The sequence below is a fragment of the Monopterus albus genome, unplaced genomic scaffold, assembly GCF_001952655.1.
Source record: "Monopterus albus unplaced genomic scaffold, M_albus_1.0 scaffold154.1, whole genome shotgun sequence".
Classification (NCBI taxonomy): domain Eukaryota; kingdom Metazoa; phylum Chordata; class Actinopteri; order Synbranchiformes; family Synbranchidae; genus Monopterus; species Monopterus albus.
The window spans coordinates 327480-345959 of NW_018128034.1; the positions used below are offsets into that span (position 1 = coordinate 327480).

At 39.6% G+C, this 18480-nt stretch overlaps 1 protein-coding gene across 5 annotated transcripts in view; it reads right to left on the bottom strand.

Moving 5' to 3' along the window:
- Positions 1 to 3436: 3436 nt before the first annotated feature.
- Positions 3437 to 18480, bottom strand: part of fam135b (family with sequence similarity 135 member B) — a 52839-nt gene continuing 37795 nt past the window's right edge. For all 5 annotated transcript variants that reach the window (XM_020614921.1, XM_020614924.1, XM_020614922.1 and 2 more), the window contains 7 exons: positions 16069 to 16235; positions 14938 to 15029; positions 14738 to 14835; positions 13704 to 13855; positions 13378 to 13488; positions 12097 to 12210; positions 3437 to 8594 (listed from right to left, as the gene is read on the bottom strand). In XM_020614921.1, the coding sequence (XP_020470577.1) occupies positions 8389 to 8594; positions 12097 to 12210; positions 13378 to 13488; positions 13704 to 13855; positions 14738 to 14835; positions 14938 to 15029; positions 16069 to 16235 (940 nt within the window). In that variant the 3' untranslated portion in view covers positions 3437 to 8388. The remainder of the gene's footprint in view (positions 8595 to 12096; positions 12211 to 13377; positions 13489 to 13703; positions 13856 to 14737; positions 14836 to 14937; positions 15030 to 16068; positions 16236 to 18480) is intronic.

Here is an 18480-nt window from a genome sequence, read left to right on the forward strand (position 1 = left end):
TTCAATCAACTTCGACTGATGGATTTAATGATAAAATCATTTTTCCTTCACTTTATGGCCGAGGAGGAGTGACACATGCAGAGTAACATATGTCTCTGATGGGATGTGTTTGTGCAAGAGTAGAGATGTAAACAAGAGCGTGCCTTTCATTTGCTTTGATTTCATTGCATTTGATGATAAGTGAATGTGACCAACCAATTGTTGATAACTTGCAGCAAATGGAATGCATTACTATGTGTGAGCGTGGTTCCCTCATCAGTTTTCAGTGACAAAGTGATGTCTTTAGGGTCGCAGTGGAAAAATGAGCACTATTGATTTCAGTGAGGGAAGAAAGATGGGGAAACAAGAAAGGAGAGGGACTCCAAGTAGTCTCTGTTGGATCACGAGTTCAGCATGCAGTGACAAATGGATGGTGGAATGAGAAAGAACACCCTGAAATCAAATTGAATATGGATTGTTGCGGCTTGGATTTACAGCTCTGGGGTAACCCACACCTGGAAGTCATAAACTGATGCAGTTGAAATGGGGTGTCAGTGGGGGATTGTTTAACATGATTCGTTTACTGCACGTGTCACCAACGGACAATACAAATGGTGAGTCATTGTAGTCCCACAACAGGGCTTGTTAATAGAATATACAGAGACAGAAGTTAAAGGCCGTGACAAATCTGCCTCTGTGGACCTTGTGGCCTGGGGAGGCAGGAAACAGCCACATATCTGCGTACAACATAAGCACTGCTTAGGGACGCTGACAGGATTACAGCCATAGGTCTGCCGGTAAAGTATACTTGGATTCTACTGGTCTTTTAGGACAAAACGGGTAACAGACTGTCCATTTATCATATCATATACAGTAGATGTAATAAAGTGTAAAGCTCGGGTAATTGCATCATAATGCAATAGCAGTGTAGAACTGATTAACACACTGCACTGGCTGTTCGTTCATAAAGCATATTAGATCAGGTCAAATCGAAACAAGTACACTTAGCATACTGCTGCTTTATGCAATGAAACAAACATGCAGGATGGCGTCTCACACACACACAGGCAACTGCCACTTCAGTACAAACTCTTGCCCGGCAGCATGGCAAGGTGGTACTGTTGCTCAAAAAGCCCAATCACACAGACTACCTAACAAAATACAAAAGCCATCCCAATACAAGAGAGGCTATAAGTTACAGTATGTACATTGATATCAATATGCCCATTGTCCATTATGGCATCTAAGACTTCCAAAATATCCTTGACTAGCATTTAAGCTATGCATGCTGTAAAACTAGTGATAAATGCTAAAACATGCACATACAGTAGCTAAACTGAACTGAAACTAGCGCTGAACTTTTACAAGAGCTGAATTCTGCAAGTCATGACATTGAATCTCCTCGTGATTGTTTCCTTCCACTCACTGTGACACTTGCATGCTACATCCTTCTCAAAGGCCAATTGCACAAGAGCGGCCTTCCAGGCATGAAACATTTCACATTTGTAGTTTGTGAAAACATTCTTCCAAGTTGAAAATGAGTTTTCACATGTGGCAGAGACACCAAATGTTGTTGCAGGGTTCAGTGCCATCAATACACTTGGCATGGAAATGTGTTATACAGTATAAACATGTGCTTTTACAGTGAGTGACGGTGTGATAGTGTGCAATGGTGGTGTTGGTAGAAGAGTATGAAGAGCGGCTGATTTCATTGTACTGTACAGTAGAACGCATTGCAGTAATCACACTAAGGTGAAATAAAGGCATGAAACACTTTTTCAATGTCAGTTTCTTAAAAATCAAATTTAAGAGGCTTGTCAAATATTACATTCAGGTTCATTGCTAATGGCAACCTAACCATCAGGAGAACCAAGTGCGTTGGCAAGTCCAAAGACCACAATCTCAGTTTTTCTTCTATTTAAAATAGGAAAATTCAGTGACATTCAGGCTTTAATGTTCTCCAGACAGTCAAATAAGAACTTAATGGAGCTCTTAATTCTATTTTGCCTCAGTAGCAAATAGGTTGATATGATATGCCAAAACACTGGAAGGAGATGCCGTATTTAATCAAGATGGACCATAAGGAAAGCAGGTGAAAAAAAAAAGAATGGGACCAAAAAGAGGCCCCTTTAGGAATCAGGTCAGAACATATAAGAGTAATTTATGTTATGTTTTTATTTGTCTTGGGTTTAATCACTGATATATACAATAGACCTGGCATCACCACTTCCCTCCACTATGCAAAAATGAAGTCAAATTGTCACGACTACGATGGGTTCCATCTTGCTTTTTTGCAATCAGGGAGCTTCAGCCAATCCATCCTATTGCAATTCATGGTTTGAATACACAGCTATAGGCACCTGTCTGGTGATGTTCTTCTTTCAGTAACCATATGCTATTTAAAAAAGCAAAAACTAAAAATTAATTGATCCTCCTAAATAATCACAATTATTACTGTACATATAAATCCAAAGCCTGATATATCATATTTCTCTAAAACCTCTAAGACCTTTTGTGGCACTGACATGTTTCTTTATTTTAAAATAATGAACGTGGGCACTTTAGTTTACTTTGAACTGAACCACATACAGTGAATTATATTCAAAATAATCTGTAGGAGTGTAGAGGATTGCAACAGTAGCTACTGTTTATTTACATGTTCTGTTCAGTAAAGACAGTCAAGGGCGATGTGAGTCAGGCAGTGACCAGTGAGGCCACAGGGTCACAGTTCAGTACTGAGGGCACCGTCCAGGCGATGACATGGATGTCCCTCTGGGCAGGGTATTGTTTAATAAAAAGCTGTTATAAAGCCATGCACACTTGTTTCTTAGGTTAAGATAACTCAACGAGATACTAGAACACTAATGTAGATTAGAATTAATCCACAGCTCAAAATAGTCCCCAACTGGTCTAAGAAACTACTGTATCTTTGTAGTAGATCATCCATCCATCCATTATCATCAAGGCTTTCATTTCTAATCAGATATAGAAAGGAATCTTGAGTAAAGACCAATTAAAAAAAAGCTAAGTGATGACATGGTGTCGTCACTTCCACTCTCTGTATTCTAATTGTTACCTGCCACATAAAACATATCTTCAAAATTTCTTGCACCAAAAGAATAACTCTGCTTTTTCTTTATAACTGTTATATTTTGTAGCTTCTGGCAATAAAAGCCTATTTCTTTTAATCAGAAAATACAGCTCCTGCTGGCCAAGCTGCAGCACTGGTACATAGATGCACCTTTTCCAGTGAACCCAGTAGATAAAGAAGGGAAAAAAATTGTCAGAAAAGTTGTAAACAAATTATTTGGTCAAATCAATTTATTTGGGAAAATGTAAATGCATAAATTATTCACTGTATTTCTTTTTATTATAGTTTATGTCAAAGTTAAACCACAAAGTAACTTGGTAACAGTTAATGGACAATTAAGTCAAAAAGAGAGGACAGTACAGTCACTGTTTACTTATGACATCCCTCCTGCTGCATATTGTTAGCTGTTCTGCTCAAGCTAAGCTAACACATCTCAAAGTATATTCATGTAATTGTAAATAGCCAGGAGCAATTGCCTGTAACCTCTCTAGCTGATTAGTGCAAAAGTTTAAGTAGCACCGCATTGACTTTGTACATGAAGTTCACATTTCCTGGTCATGAGGATTATTACTGTAGAATTCAGCCTATGTTCACACTGACATAATGTCCTCTGTAGCTCTGCAGGGAGCTTTCTACAGTAAAAAAAAAAAAAAAAAACTAAAACGATGATGTCATCAAAGTTAAGACTTAAGAATTACATTATATTCACGGATGCTTAAGGGGTTTTAAACTAGGCTGAAAGTACTGGCACAACACTAAGTACTGGCCAATATTACAAACTAATTATAGGTTAAAAACTGGTCTTCTTTAAGTGTGTTTTAAAGCTGACAGGAATTTGGAAAAAAATCTTAAACACAGTGAACAAAATAGTTATGCAAAAGAAACTTTTATTATAACATCTAATCTGTTATAATAATACTATGCTATATATATATTTGTATTTATATTTTTACATCGAACACAAGCTACTAAGGAATATACACAGTACAGTCAGCAACATAGAAAAATATTGTAATAGTATTGGCACACATGAAAGAGTATTTACTGTACTTTACATGTTAGACATTCAGCAGAGGTGCAGAATGAAATAAACACATTCCTCACAGTGGCAAACATTTTTACATACACATGAAGGATGTTCCATGAAGGATGGGCCGTAACACTTTACTGTAATAGAATTACTTTCCCCAGTAACCAGTAGTGTAAAAGGTTGCAAATAAAATTTTAGTAATAATATTAGTTACTCCCTCCAAAAACAACTTGTTACAATGGCTAAAATTCATTTGAAATCTGACATTCACTATTAATAGTCGTCACACGTGCACACATCACTACACGTCATTTAACACTTAGCAGCACCATAAACAGTAAGCTAGCTTGGAAGATGGGCGTGCCTACATTCAGTGGCTGCAAATACTTTGATTTTATGGGAACATAAGGTGATAAGAACATAATTGTAAAATGTAAATTGTGTGCAGGTAGCTGTAAGACTCTTTCCACTGCAGAAACCTGACCTCAATCCTCTTGAAACACACATTAAGACAGCACAACAATGGGAAGCTCGTAGCAATGCACCCCAACAAAGATGAGCCCTCTGCAGCCATGGAGGATGGCTGTAGCCCTTCAGTGGCTAAACAACCACAACTGGATTTTAATCACTGACAGCAGGCTACAACAAGCAACAAAGAACTAATAAAGCTTGTGGCTGGATATGTGGTGAGTGAAATGTTGCCCACTTCCACTACTGACTCTCCATCTGTCAGACAAATCCTTGGGAAAATACCAGTCACCAAAAAAAAAGAAAGTCATTTTCAGGATATTACCAATCTGTGGGGTGTAATGGAAAGGTAAGGTTAGGTAATGATTAGAATAACGTGTTACTTTTGACAGGGAGTAATAAATAAAGTAATAATATACATTTTTGAAAAGAGTAAGGTGTAATGAGTAATGTATTACATATTCTGAGTAATAAGCCCAACACCGGTTCCAGCAATGAGCAGACAATAACACGCCTCCTTTCATATACATAGACACAATCCTTCGCACACTGTCTCTCTCACACACAAACACACACACACACACACACACACACAAAACACATGAATAGGACTTTCAGTAAAGGGCAATCACTTACATAAAGGTTCAAGTCAGCTAGTTTTGAAGTTTGACAGTACTTGCAAGAATCTATTGGATTTATTGATCACCTCTGAATTCACTTACGAATGACAGCAGCATTGACATTCACTTAACACAGAAACATTTTTAGTCATAAAAGACTAAATACAGCTAAACATAATCTAAGTAAAAGCACAAATCCTTATGATCGAATACCACACCTTCAAGTGCAACCTTTCACAGGACAGCCATTCATCTTCAAAACCATTTCCGAGCTGCATTTCCCTTGAAGGGGCTGATCCCAATACCACAAACACTTTTTCCCCTTCACTGAATCCCGCTGACCCCTTTGGGTAAACACACATTGTTTTTCCTCTGCATGTGTGTTCAGCACAAACAAGCTAAAGCCTCATCCATATACAGCATGTGTGTGTGTGTGCTGAGGGGGTTGGGGGAGTCGGTGAGAAATGATGCATGATGCATGGCAGCTTCTACAGATTGCTTACACGGCTTTCCTTAGCGGCTTTTTGAGAACGATCTCTGCGTCCTGAAGGAGCCCATTTGATTAGAGTCAATCATGGTGACAGTGTTTACTGTGCCACAGCAACAGCTTTCACCCAAAAAATGGCACTTGGCAAAGTCATTGGTTTTCTCCAAGACAGCGCGCCTTGAAGACAGTACAATGAATGGATGAGACAGACAGCCAAGGTCAGTTTTTACAACAAGAAATATGGTCTTCAGATCTATGGAAACAGTATGTTTAAAAAACACCAGCAACAGCAGCAACAATAACAACAAGAACAAGAAATCATGGGAAACAATAGCTTTTTAGATTTTGCAAAGCTAATGGAGGATTCAAGGTTGTTAATAAAGTGCACTTGCCATCAAACCAGTGCAAAGATTAAATATAGCTCTCTGTATGTACATAACTACATATGCAGCAGATGCACAGCTGTTTACAATAATAGTGATAACAGTTCTCTGATGTTAGAATGTAAACATCACTGGACATCACAGTGTCCAACAGAAAATGACACCCCTTGTGTCACACTTAAATGTGACAGCAAAGGAAAGGTTGTGGAGAAAAAATAAAAGTCATTTGCACAACTGAGTTCTGATTTCGATGATCAGATGAGAAACCAAGGCATTGGAGATATTGAAGAACACAATCAGCGGCTGCTACGGTGGTGGCTTCCCTGCTATGATTGTGCATCATACTGATCTTGATGTCAACAAAATGACATGTGAGGGAAAAATCAGCAGGTCTGTATTAAATGAAATCATCCAGTTTTCCAGAAGATGAAAGCAATGACACCCTGGTTTTATGCTATTTAAAAAATAATTGAGTTCAAGGTGCCTTATGAAATCATGCTTGTATAGAGGATATATAAACTGTGACAGCTCATTAAGAAAGTGACGGTCATTAGACCATAGGATTATATTGTATACTCATGGATAATGTAGTTTTTTCCCCCTCACTTTATCTGTATTATGTATTAGCTATTGGCCAAATTCATAAGCCTGTTGTAAGCTTTTACATCAATACAGTTAGGTAGTTAAAGAATTGACCATTTGCTAAACCGCTAACCCCATGTAAGTCATTATTTTCATGTATGTTCATCTGCTGTAATGTAAGCTGCAATCATTAGCATGTCTAGCTAACTAGCTTACTGCGGTACTTCCAAGGACAAGGATCACACATCATTAATTAACAGGTTGCATTTGTTTGTGAGGTTAGCGGTTACAGTAGCACTTCCTCAGTGTACAAATGATTTGGGTCTGTCCTGGAGCTCTCATCCTAACGGCCTTTTCATTTTTGCATTCAAGTGTACTTATATACTGTAGGCTACATGTAAACTGTTTGAAAACAGGAACATGTGTAAGCTAAGTGGTGCAAAAGGGCCCATGTTAGAACATAATAACAGTCTCTTATTTTTTTCCACAACGTAATGCAGTCAGCCAGAAATAGTTTTCAACTCATTACCTACAATAGCTAGCCAGTTCTCACATCTCACATTTGAGATTCAACGGGTATCCTTTAAGCTACGCCAGCTCATGGTCCCTTTTCTTCAGCAGTGTTTTAATGCCAACTAGAGAATTACACTAGCAGCACTGACTTTTTTATCTCAATGGGACCAGCTCCTAATACTAACATGACAGTAGCGGGTCCAAATAGGCATTCATTTGCATTATCTTTCCTGAAACTTAGTTTAAAATCAGCAGTAAATTTGAATGTTACTTTAGCTGCTATAAAGTATATCTGTGTCATGCAAGTCTGGAAACACTGACTGTAGCAACAGTAAGTAAGGAGGGCAGGGCTTGATGAATGATCAGTTTATCTGTATGAATTTAGTCAACATTTTAAGTAATCAGATAAATAATCAATTACTGTAAAAAGCAAAGGCTAACCTAATAGGTAGAGTCACTGGATATGAAAGACATTTTAATGCTCATGATATTGTGGCCTAATGTTAACTGGTATGCATTTAAAAAAACATTATATATATATAAAATAAATTTAATGTATTAAAAAGAAGACTAGTGAAGTATAGGCTACATACCGTAACACTGCCACCTGCATTATATTCTTTATAAACTGATTTTCATTTGATGGTTTTGATAATCATCACATAAGATCACATTTAAATGGGTTATTTACACTGTGGATACATAAGCAGATAAAAAATAAATTATTGAAAACAATATATTCCTTTCTTCATAAAGCAACACCTGTGTTTTTTACAACAAAATACTTCATGTACAATCAGGGAGATACAGTAAACACTGTATCTATTGCCTTGTTTCTAAAGACAGGGAAAGACTATCATTGGTGTAACCCTTAAAGAAGATTTTAATCAACCAGTGCCAGAGAAGGTTCAAAACCAACCCTAAAGGGAACATATTTAAATGCATTAGACACAATTAGCATCTGTTAGTGTTCTGGCTGGAAAGGTTATTCATAAGGCCCACAAAACATCTGCAATCGTCAAAGACGTAGTACAATGTTTTGTTTGCATGGCTACATGTCAGCCTCAGAAATCTGAGTTAGCAAACAGTCACAATACACTGATCTTTTATAACAGCTGCTAACAATATACATGAAATCTAGTGTACAAGGAGAAGATTAGAAACATCTTATCCTACAAATCAGCTCCATCAGCAACCAATCAGATGTGTCACTCAAGCCTACAGTACTACGACTGTTATTTGAAGTAGCTGAGCCCTGCCACTAGGAAGAACTTCTCGAGGAAAAGCTCAGAGTCCAAGACTGCAATGTGGGCAGCACGGCCTATCAGGGTGTTGGCTGTGTTGGGTAGAGCGTGGAACACATTCTGGCGAATGAGCTGGCACTCTTTAGCCTCCACAACTGGCTGCAGGAGGTTGCTGATCATCTCGGTGTACACAGGCCCTTCGAGCAAAAATGAGAAACATTACAGTGAGTCCTACTGTTATATGCTCACAAAATGACATTTGTATTCAAATGTAGGAACAGATTAAAGGTGGGCAGCACGGTGCCGTAGTGGTTGGCGCCGTTGCCTCACAGCAAAAAAGTTCGGGGCCTTTCCATGCGGAGATTGCATGTTCTCCCTGTGCTTGCGTGGATTCTCTCCGGGTACTCCGGCTTCCTCCCACAGTCCAAAGACATGCAGGTTAGGTTGACTGGCGACTCTAAATTACCCATGTTAGTGCATATACAGTGCCTTGCGAAAGTATTCGGCCCCCTTGAACTTTGCAACCTTTTGCCACATTTCAGGCTTCAAACATAAAGATATAAAACTGTAATTTTTTGTGAAGAATCAACAACAAGTGGGACACAATCATGAAGTGGAACGAAATTTATTGGATATTTCAAACGTTTTTAACAAATAAAAAACTGAAAAATTGGGCATGCAAAATTATTCAGCCCCCTTAAGTTAATACTTTGTAGCGCCACCTTTTGCTGCGATTACAGCTGTAAGTCGCTTGGGGTATGTCTCTATCAGTTTTGCACATCGAGAGACTGAAATTTTTGCCCATGCCTCCTTGCAAAACAGCTCGAGCTCAGTGAGGTTGGATGGAGAGCGTTTGTGAACAGCAGTTTTCAGTTCTTTCCACAGATTCACGATTGGATTCAGGTCTGGACTTTGACTTGGCCATTCTAACACCTGGATATGTTTATTTGTGAACCATTCCATTGTAGAATTTGCTTTATGTTTTGGATCATTGTCTTGTGGGAAGACAAATCTCCGTCCCAGTCTCAGGTCTTTTGCAGACTCCATCAGGTTTCCTTCCAGAATGGTCCTGTATTTGGCTCCATCCATCTTCCCATCAATTTTAACCATCTTCCCTGTCCCTGCTGAAGAAAAGCAGGCCCAAACCATGATGCTGCCACCACCATGTTTGACAGTGGGGATGGTGTGTTCAGGGTGATGAGCTGTGTTGCTTTTACGCCAAACATAACATTTTGCATTGTTGCCAAAAAGTTCGATTTTGGTTTCATCTGACCAGAGCACCTTCTTCCACATGTTTGGTGTGTCTCCCAGGTGGCTTGTGGCAAACTTTAAACGACACTTTTTATGGATATCTTTAAGAAATGGCTTTCTTCTTGCCACTCTTCCATAAAGGCCAGATTTGTGCAGTATACGACTGATTGTTGTCCTATGGACAGAGTCTCCCACCTCAGCTGTAGATCTCTGCAGTTCATCCAGAGTGATCATGGGCCTCTTGGCTGCATCTCTGATCAGTCTTCTCCTTGTATGAGCTGAAAGTTTAGAGGGACGGCCAGGTCTTGGTAGATTTGCAGTGGTCTGATACTCCTTCCATTTCAATATTATCGCTTGCACAGTGCTCCTTGGGATGTTTAAAGCTTGGGAAATCTTTTTGTATCCAAATCCGGCTTTAAACTTCTCCACAACAGTATCTCGGACCTGCCTGGTGTGTTCCTTGTTCTTCATGATGCTCTCTGCGCTTTAAACGGACCTCTGAGACTATCACAGTGCAGGTGCATTTATACGGAGACTTGATTACACACAGGTGGATTCTATTTATCATCATTAGTCATTTAGGTCAACATTGGATCATTCAGAGATCCTCACTGAACTTCTGGAGAGAGTTTGCTGCTGGCACTGTATACTGTAGATCCTAATTTTGGTTGCGGCAGGAAGGGCATCCAGCGTAAAATTCGTGCCAAATGTATACATGCAAACAGTTGATTCGCTGTGGCGACCCCTAACGGGAACAGCCTAAAGTAGTAATAGTAGGAATATGTTAAAGGTATCGTTGACATTCTTAGTAAGGGAAAGGGAAAGCTTGATTCTGAAAGCAGACAACCAAAGAAATCCCACCCTTTCATTCTGAATTCTCTCCAAAGCACACTACAACAGCTCGCCCTCCAAAAACAAAACCGATAATTACCTGTCCAGTAGAAATACGGCCACCGTGGCCTCATTTTTTAGCCCCTTTTGTTCTTTCAGTTGTCACCATTGCTCAAAAGCCACACCAGTGTTGAAATCCATCCATCCATCTATTATCTATACCGCTTGTCCTAACAAGGGTTGCTCATGTAAAGTGTGGGCAAGTAGGAGGTTAGCTTGATAGACAGGTAAGCCATCAAGTAAAGTAAAGTAGGCCACCAAGTAAAATTATTGGTCAGGCTTTTTTCAGCCCTGTTGCTGCCACAAATGACAGATTTTCTTTCTTTATGTCATCAGTACATTTAATGTATTCACTGCCATCGGTATGAAAAGAGAATTTCAAGGTATGTAACAAACAATGCTTCTAAAATGAATCACCAACACTACTTTTAATGCATCACATATCTGTAGCATTCCCATTATTTTTATTTCACACAGCTGACCACACAAACTATCAGCATTTAAAGGAATAGTTCGACATTTTGGGAAACATGCTTTCTTTCCACAAGGTAGTCGAGAGAATTTGTTGTTCTGTGGAGGGCTATGTACCATTCACTGTTGTCATCACTGAATCCAGATAGGAAATACTGTAGTCCAGCACCAGACCATGTGGTTTGTACAGTCCATAAGCTACTTGTTATATCAAACCAAATATAGCTATAGCAGCAAAACTGTGTACTGACTAAAGAAAAGGTGTTTCATTTCGTATGATCTTTTAAGGGACTAAGCGGTACAGAAAATGGATGGATGATCTTTTAAAATGTAAGAGGAAGTGTTTTTTTTCTTCTGTCATAGTTACACAGTGACACTTTGACTGGTCACAACTGCTGTAGTTCCACACAGTGATGTTTAAAGATCCAGTGAGATGAATTGAGTTACTAGGGAGATTTATTCTTTGCAGCCATCCTGCTCCAGAACAGGTGGCTAACAGCCAGGCTTGATTAATGCTGGTGCCTTCTTTGCTCTGTCAGCAGTCACTCTGATCAGAAACCAATTCCATTTTTTTTTACACTTAATCTGTAAAATGTGATAGTCGATGTTACCGATTGTCTCAATGAAGACTGCTGTTGATGTTATTGTTAAATGTTTGCTGAATTTTATTGCAGCTGGTGAGGTGATGAGACAAAGGACAGGAAAGCTGCAAAGGTGTCACCACTGTAGTCGGTATATACTGTACTTCTGTACATGTCTGTCTTCCTATACAATGGCCTGCCCTTATATAGGCTGTGTGTGTGTGTGTGTGTTGAAGAAAGCCATGAAGGCACATTCATCCGAATCACTTCGACCTGGCTTGACCTAGCTGTACCTGTTCAAACTGGCTTACCCTTCATGAAACACAGACTAGGTCAAGCCTCGCTTTGTCTTGTTATCTTGTATTTCTTAATACTGCCTTTGTCAATATTCCCTTGTACTCAGAATTTACATAGGTATTAGAAACAAATATGTCATTAATATTGAAAGCTATTTTAAATATGACATCTCCAGATAAGAGGATCCATTAATATATGCACTTCTGACCTGTGGTTCTGTCTTTGAGAGCAGTTTTGCACATCTCTATTCTGGCAGAGTGGAAAGGAACGTAGCGGTCCTGTGGAGATGCCACCAACACCACGTTCTTGAAGAACTGGAGCCCTGAAAATACACAAAACAAGCACACACATGAGACTGCAGTGTGTGTGTGTGTGTGTGTGTGTGTGTGTGTGTGTGAGAGAGAGTAAAGGAGTGAATTGGTTGTAAAACGCAAAGTACAATCACAAAGTACAATGACAGGCTTGATGCGATAAAACTGTGTTTTTTTCTCCGGTCTCCTGTCAGTGTGCTTTTAAGAGAGTGCACTGGTGGGTTTCCAATGACAGGGTTTGGATCATTTTGTCAGCCTGCCACAGCTCTGGTGGGGTGGGGTAGGAGGAGCATTTTCAGGCTTATCTTCTTCAAGCCTGTGTGACAAACGACTGCTTTGTTCTCCACTCACACAGTGGGGAGGCCTCTCACAGGCCTCTCACAGCTCGCTGGCAGGGGTTTGAGTGTTAGCAAGCTGACACATAGAAATTTGACAAAAAAGACAAGACAACAACATTTTCATGAATATTTGAATAGACTGTCTTTCAAGTATTAGGGTGTAAAGCGAGGCAGTCAATATATTGTCTCTGTTTCAAATCTGGCTGCTTTCACTTTTGTTAGGTATTTTTAGTCAGATAGAAATTGGATAGATACTTTATGTATTAGAAATGTTTAGTGGAGATAGGATGTCTAGTTAGACTGTTAAATGCTTAGTCATGCTTATGAGTTTCTACAGGGTACATCTGGTCAAGGATAACTAGAGAGAAGAGTTGATGACTGTCAGCAGACAGGGTGTTTAATATTATTATTATGACGTGTATAACTGTAGCCTTAGCCATAATATGTTCTTATGTTTAATATCACGACATGTCACTAGAAGTCTGTGAGAATGTTTTTAGTTACACACCACTTAATCAACAGACACACACGTTGATTTGCTTCATGTTATGACTACTGCTATGGCCAGCTGCAAAGCTGGTAACAGAGACGTCTCGGTTGACGTTTCTGTGTAGTATGGGGCTAGCCCAACCGAGGGGATATAATGTATAGGCCTGGTGGGTTCAGGGTCTTTCATCTTACATCTGTCTGTGAGCAGGTTGGAGGTGCAAGATACCTGAGTGTGTAATGTTAATTTTACCTGTGATCATTGAATAAATCAGCACTGTTTTGAAGTTACTTGGACTGTCTCGTCTCTCAGAGTTAGCATGGTTAAAAGTACCGGGTACAACAACACCATACCTGGTTTCTGACTCAGGAGATAGAGAAATGTTTTCCGTGGATCAGCATGATCCCTGAAAGTGAGCTGTAGCAAGGATCCTGATTTCTTCAGCTTCTGCATTAACCACAGACCTAAGCAACACACAAATATATCCACAATCATATCCACAATCAGACCCCATGCTTTTCGAATCCCCACCACAGAAATGCAGCATTATGGATGATATTCGTACATATACTGTAAGACTGGATGCTGCTGAGAAGTGCAAAACATGGAAATGCAGCAGTTACAGCAGAGTACTGTAAATGCAGCACATCTGCAGTGTGCCTTTCTCCCAGAGCCTCACCTGTGCTGACCAATGTGCTGCTGTTGTACAGTGTTCCCAAGTGTGGGCCTGACAGAGAGAGAAAAGTGTGCAGTTTGGACAAATAGCAGCGGAAGCGAGGCCTTGTCAGCACCGAGCGGATGATGATGTTCCCCAGAGAGTGGCCGATGAAGCTGTTGGCCAAAGACAAACAACTTTCATAGAGATAAACTTGAAACTTGAGTGGGTGGCTGGAAAAACAGTGCCTCCAACGCTGCTGACCTACGACACCGTGCAATATCTTATTATAGGCTCTTCTGTAACTAGGAACCAGTTCCAACGAGCACTATTTGGAGATTCTTGCTGAACAATGGTAATTACTGAAAATTCATTAACTTGTTAAATGAAAACACTGTCAAAGGCAAGGACGACTTAATAAGAGGACATACTGTAGCATGTTCCCAGCAGAGGGAAATATTAGAGTTATGAAGCTATGACTGTCACTTAGTTTAATTACTGTACTGCTACAGTGCTACACAAAATCCCTCACTGCCATGTCTGCTCCTCCTCATCTGTCTCCTTCCAAACTAAATATAGAGGGAATGTGGAAAGAACCAGATGCTGTGGTGGCAGTCCATTGCTTTTCTGTTTGATACCTATTCACTAGAGAATAGGCCACAATAAAGAAAGTTAACAAACTTGAGTTAAAAAAAATAAATTGGCACATTGAGGGCAATTAAGTAGGAAGATGAATAGCTTAATTTGATGGAAACTAGGCAACACACAAGGAGCAGAATCTGAGTGAAAGTCAGAAACTTATTGGCACTGTATGATAAGAGCTTTTCATCCATTTTGTGCCACTTATCCATTTTGAGTACAGTACAGTCTATATATTATCATGAAACAGTGACTTCTATAAGGCATTCATGATGAGAACAAGTTTAAAAGTAAGGTTTCTGCTGCCACCTGCTGACCAAAGAAAATGCCACTTAAGTTGAAGACTGCCTCTGTTCTGTCTTGCCTCAAATAATCCATTGAAAATATGTTGACAGTAATGCATATTAAAACTGACTGACCTTATCCTCCCTATGGTGAGGTTGTACAGCTGGATATGCTGAATGATCTCATCCAGCAACCTGTCTGTCATGGTGTCAAAATCTGCAAACGTGTCAGTCTGAGGGAGACAGCAGAAGAAAAGCATGGCCATCAGTGCTCCACAAATAGCCCTAAAGCGCTTTCACATAATCTGATTGTATATGTTCTTAGACAAATTTACCTGGTTCTTTTCAGACATGAGGAAGTCAAGCCTGGATCCTGGCAGTCCTAACTCAATAAAAGTTTTCACCAGCCGAAGGTCTGCACTGTTTCCTGGAAGCAAAGAGGAAATTATATGCACAGATTCTGACTCAATTCTTCAAATAAAAGCACATTAATCATTTAACAGACAACTGGAATATGTTTTAAGGAATTAGTATTCACAGACTATATACTGTGATGAGATATTTTAGACTGTAGGACATATTCTCAGATACCGTAATACATTTACAATGCTATTAGGACGCTGGAATAAAAGAAGAATGTACAGTATGCTACAGGTGTGTCAATATAGAGTGCTGTAGTAGTGAAACCTAAAACCCAGAACTGAGCTAGCATTTTTACACTTCCGGTTCCCTCACCTTGAAGTCAGTGGGTTTTTGATTAGGTCCTTGAAATAAGGTCTGTCATTAACATAAGCACAATAAATTTTCACGTTTCTATGACATAAACTATGTTAGTAAATGTCACACTCTTGAATTTGACATTTTTTAGGTTTTATAAAAGGCAGTTGCTAACAAGTGGCTAAATGAGACTGTCTGAGCTATTAACCATTATCACTGCAAAAACAGACTCAGACTCACTAGTTCACTTTTACAGCCTTGTTGTTTTTAAACTCGCACTTGTAAACTTTCCTAACTGACACAACCACAATCACTAGCGAGATCAGGTCATGCTAAGGAAAGCAAAGGGTTTTGTAAAAGACGTAAGACATTAAATACAATTACAAGTTGGAAGACATGGTGGTGAGATTGTAGTCATGGGACCGTAATGTACTTTGTTTATAGCCTCGAAATAACTTTTTAACTTATGCCGATCATATCTGGACTTCAAAAATGATAAAAGTGGTTAAATTGTGACTTTTATTTTTGTTGAACAAAACATGGGAGTATTATAAACTCTTATTTGTCACAGAGCTTATTTTCTGCAGTAATCCAAAATCTTATGGAAAAATCCCATTGGCTTTTTGTCCGGGGAACAAGAATGATGCTAAATTCCGGGTGGCCTACAAAACCACATCATCCCCATGGCACTCCAGTTATTATGCTCTTGTGGTGAATTTGGGACTGTGTGCAGCTTTATGATGACTCACCATCAAGCCCATGGACACACACCACAAGGTGTATGCCATCATCAAATTCCTCATCCTCCTCCTCTGGAGGGAAGTAGGGCAGATCTGATGCCAGGAGAGGAAGGTTACTGTACAAGCTGGCCTGAAAACTCAACTCATTGAACAGCTCCTCTTTGGCTTTGTAGAAACTAGAGAAAGGGGAAATGACATTCAGAAATATAGCCAGAGATTGTATTCTGTATCTTAGCAATAAATTGATTTTCCAGTGACTGTGCAAAGACGAGCAATCTTAGTTACAGATGCACAGATAAAACGTTGATCTAAAATGTCATTTTGCAAATGTTCATGTGACACTAAAAGTGCATCTCTTAAAGGTGAATCACTCCTGCAGATTGTTCCCTTTGGTCCAAAATATAATAGCCTTGCATTTTTTATTTGATAAAGTTCAGTTCACACTGCCCACTTCTAATAAACTAAGGTTTATGAACAAAAGTCTCACAGCTTCTCTAAGGTTTACTACCCTGTCATCTTGCCAGGTTACAGATTTTAACTGAGGACTAATCAAAACAAATCCAATTCCCGTTCCTCTACTTTCAGCTAACCGTGATGGATTTGTCTTCACAGTCTTTGATGGGATTTAATACACTCTGGAGGAATTTCACCGCATCTAGACTTCCTCACTTCAAATTTGCCCTCTCTTCATTTTGTTATGCTTGACTTTCCAAGCATGAGTAAGTGCCAGCTACAGGCACAAGATATCAACAGCTATTACAACATACCCATAAAACCTTGTGTTTTGGCCTTGTTTCCAGTAGTTGGTGTCGATTATAATCTTACTCCTACAAAGTTTTCCTTGGAAGGAGACCTATATTTTCAGTATACTAAAAAAAACCTAGAAGAAGGCACCTGGATGTAGTTTTAGGTAGAAGATGTTTCATCTCTCATCCAAGAGGCTTCATCAGTTCTGACTGGTGGTGAGCAGGAGGTATTTATCCCACTGGGTGGTGTTTCAGTCCTTCGACGGCCAACAATGTCCCCTAAAGACTGAGCCGTTGGGGTCTGGTATCGGTGAGCGTCGTTACCTGTCTTTGAACCCTCATGTGGACCAACGCCTATTGTCCTGGTGTGAATTGGAGTCAAAATGTTTGGACAGAGATCTCAAAACAGGGTTGTAGATGGATGACAAGTTGTGTCTCAGTCCACCTCTCCTATTTAGTGAGAGGTGTTCTATTTTTACAAAAAATGCTTCCTTGACTCCTCTCTCAAACCAGCAACGTTCTCTGGAGAGGATCTGGACTTCACTGTCCTCAAAAGAATGTCCTCTGCCCTTCAGGTGGAGGTGGACTACTGACTCTGGTCCACTGGGGTTGGCCCTCCTGTGTTGGGCCATGCGCTTGTGCAGCAGCTGTTTTGTTTCCTGAGTATACAGGTCATTACACTCCTGACCACATTTAATTGTGTACACCACATTACTCTGTTTGTGTCTGGGGGTTCTGTCCTTTGGATGGCCCAGTCTCTGCTGAAAGGTGTTCTCTAACATAACTGGGATATTGCGGTTGTGGAAAATCCTTTTCGACTTCTCTGATAAACCGGCCACATAAGGGATGACAATGACAGTCAAACAGAACTGCTGAAGCCACTTGGATGAGAGGTGAAACGTCTTCTACCTAAACCTACATTCAGACGCCTTCTTCTAAGTTTTTTCAGCATACTGAAAATGTAGGTCTCCTTCCAAGGAAAACTTTGAAGGAGTGAGATTATAATCAACACAACTGAGAACTTGCACAGACATGTTACACTTTCAGTACCATTAATTGTCAACACCTACATAAGAATGGCATCTGCCTGAACACAAATATCATATTTGAACATGCTTGTGCCTTAAAGTCCAACTGAAATAACATAAATAATCCCTGTTTGAGGTCACACTTTATTTATTTTTCTCCTGAGAGGAAGGTCAAGGTCTTTGTAGGGGCAAGTTGATGTATGTGTTTGATTAGTAACTGATGGTTAGCCTACTTTCTTAAGAACCAAGTAAGTGTAGAGCGATAGTGTTTTTAACCAAACCAATTAGCATGTTAACTGCCTAGATTTGATATCTGCAAGTTCAAGTTTTTAAACTGTTCAAAGTGCGACGACAAACTGGCTAATTTGCTATTTATACAGAACTTTTCCTCAGGCCGACAGCGGTTACAGTACGACACTGGCCATCTTTGGTGGATAAGGAGACATTAGCTAGAAAGCTAATGCTAATATGGGTTTCAATGCATGGCTCTTTGTCCAATGGGTAGCAGGCTACTGTCTGGCTTTGAGTCCGAGTCATTTCTGGAATTTTTTCAACAGACTACAGGAAATTTGATTAACAAAATAAACCAGTTTTGTACACCAAAAATTTATATGCTATGCAATTTCATATGAGTTTGAAAACACATT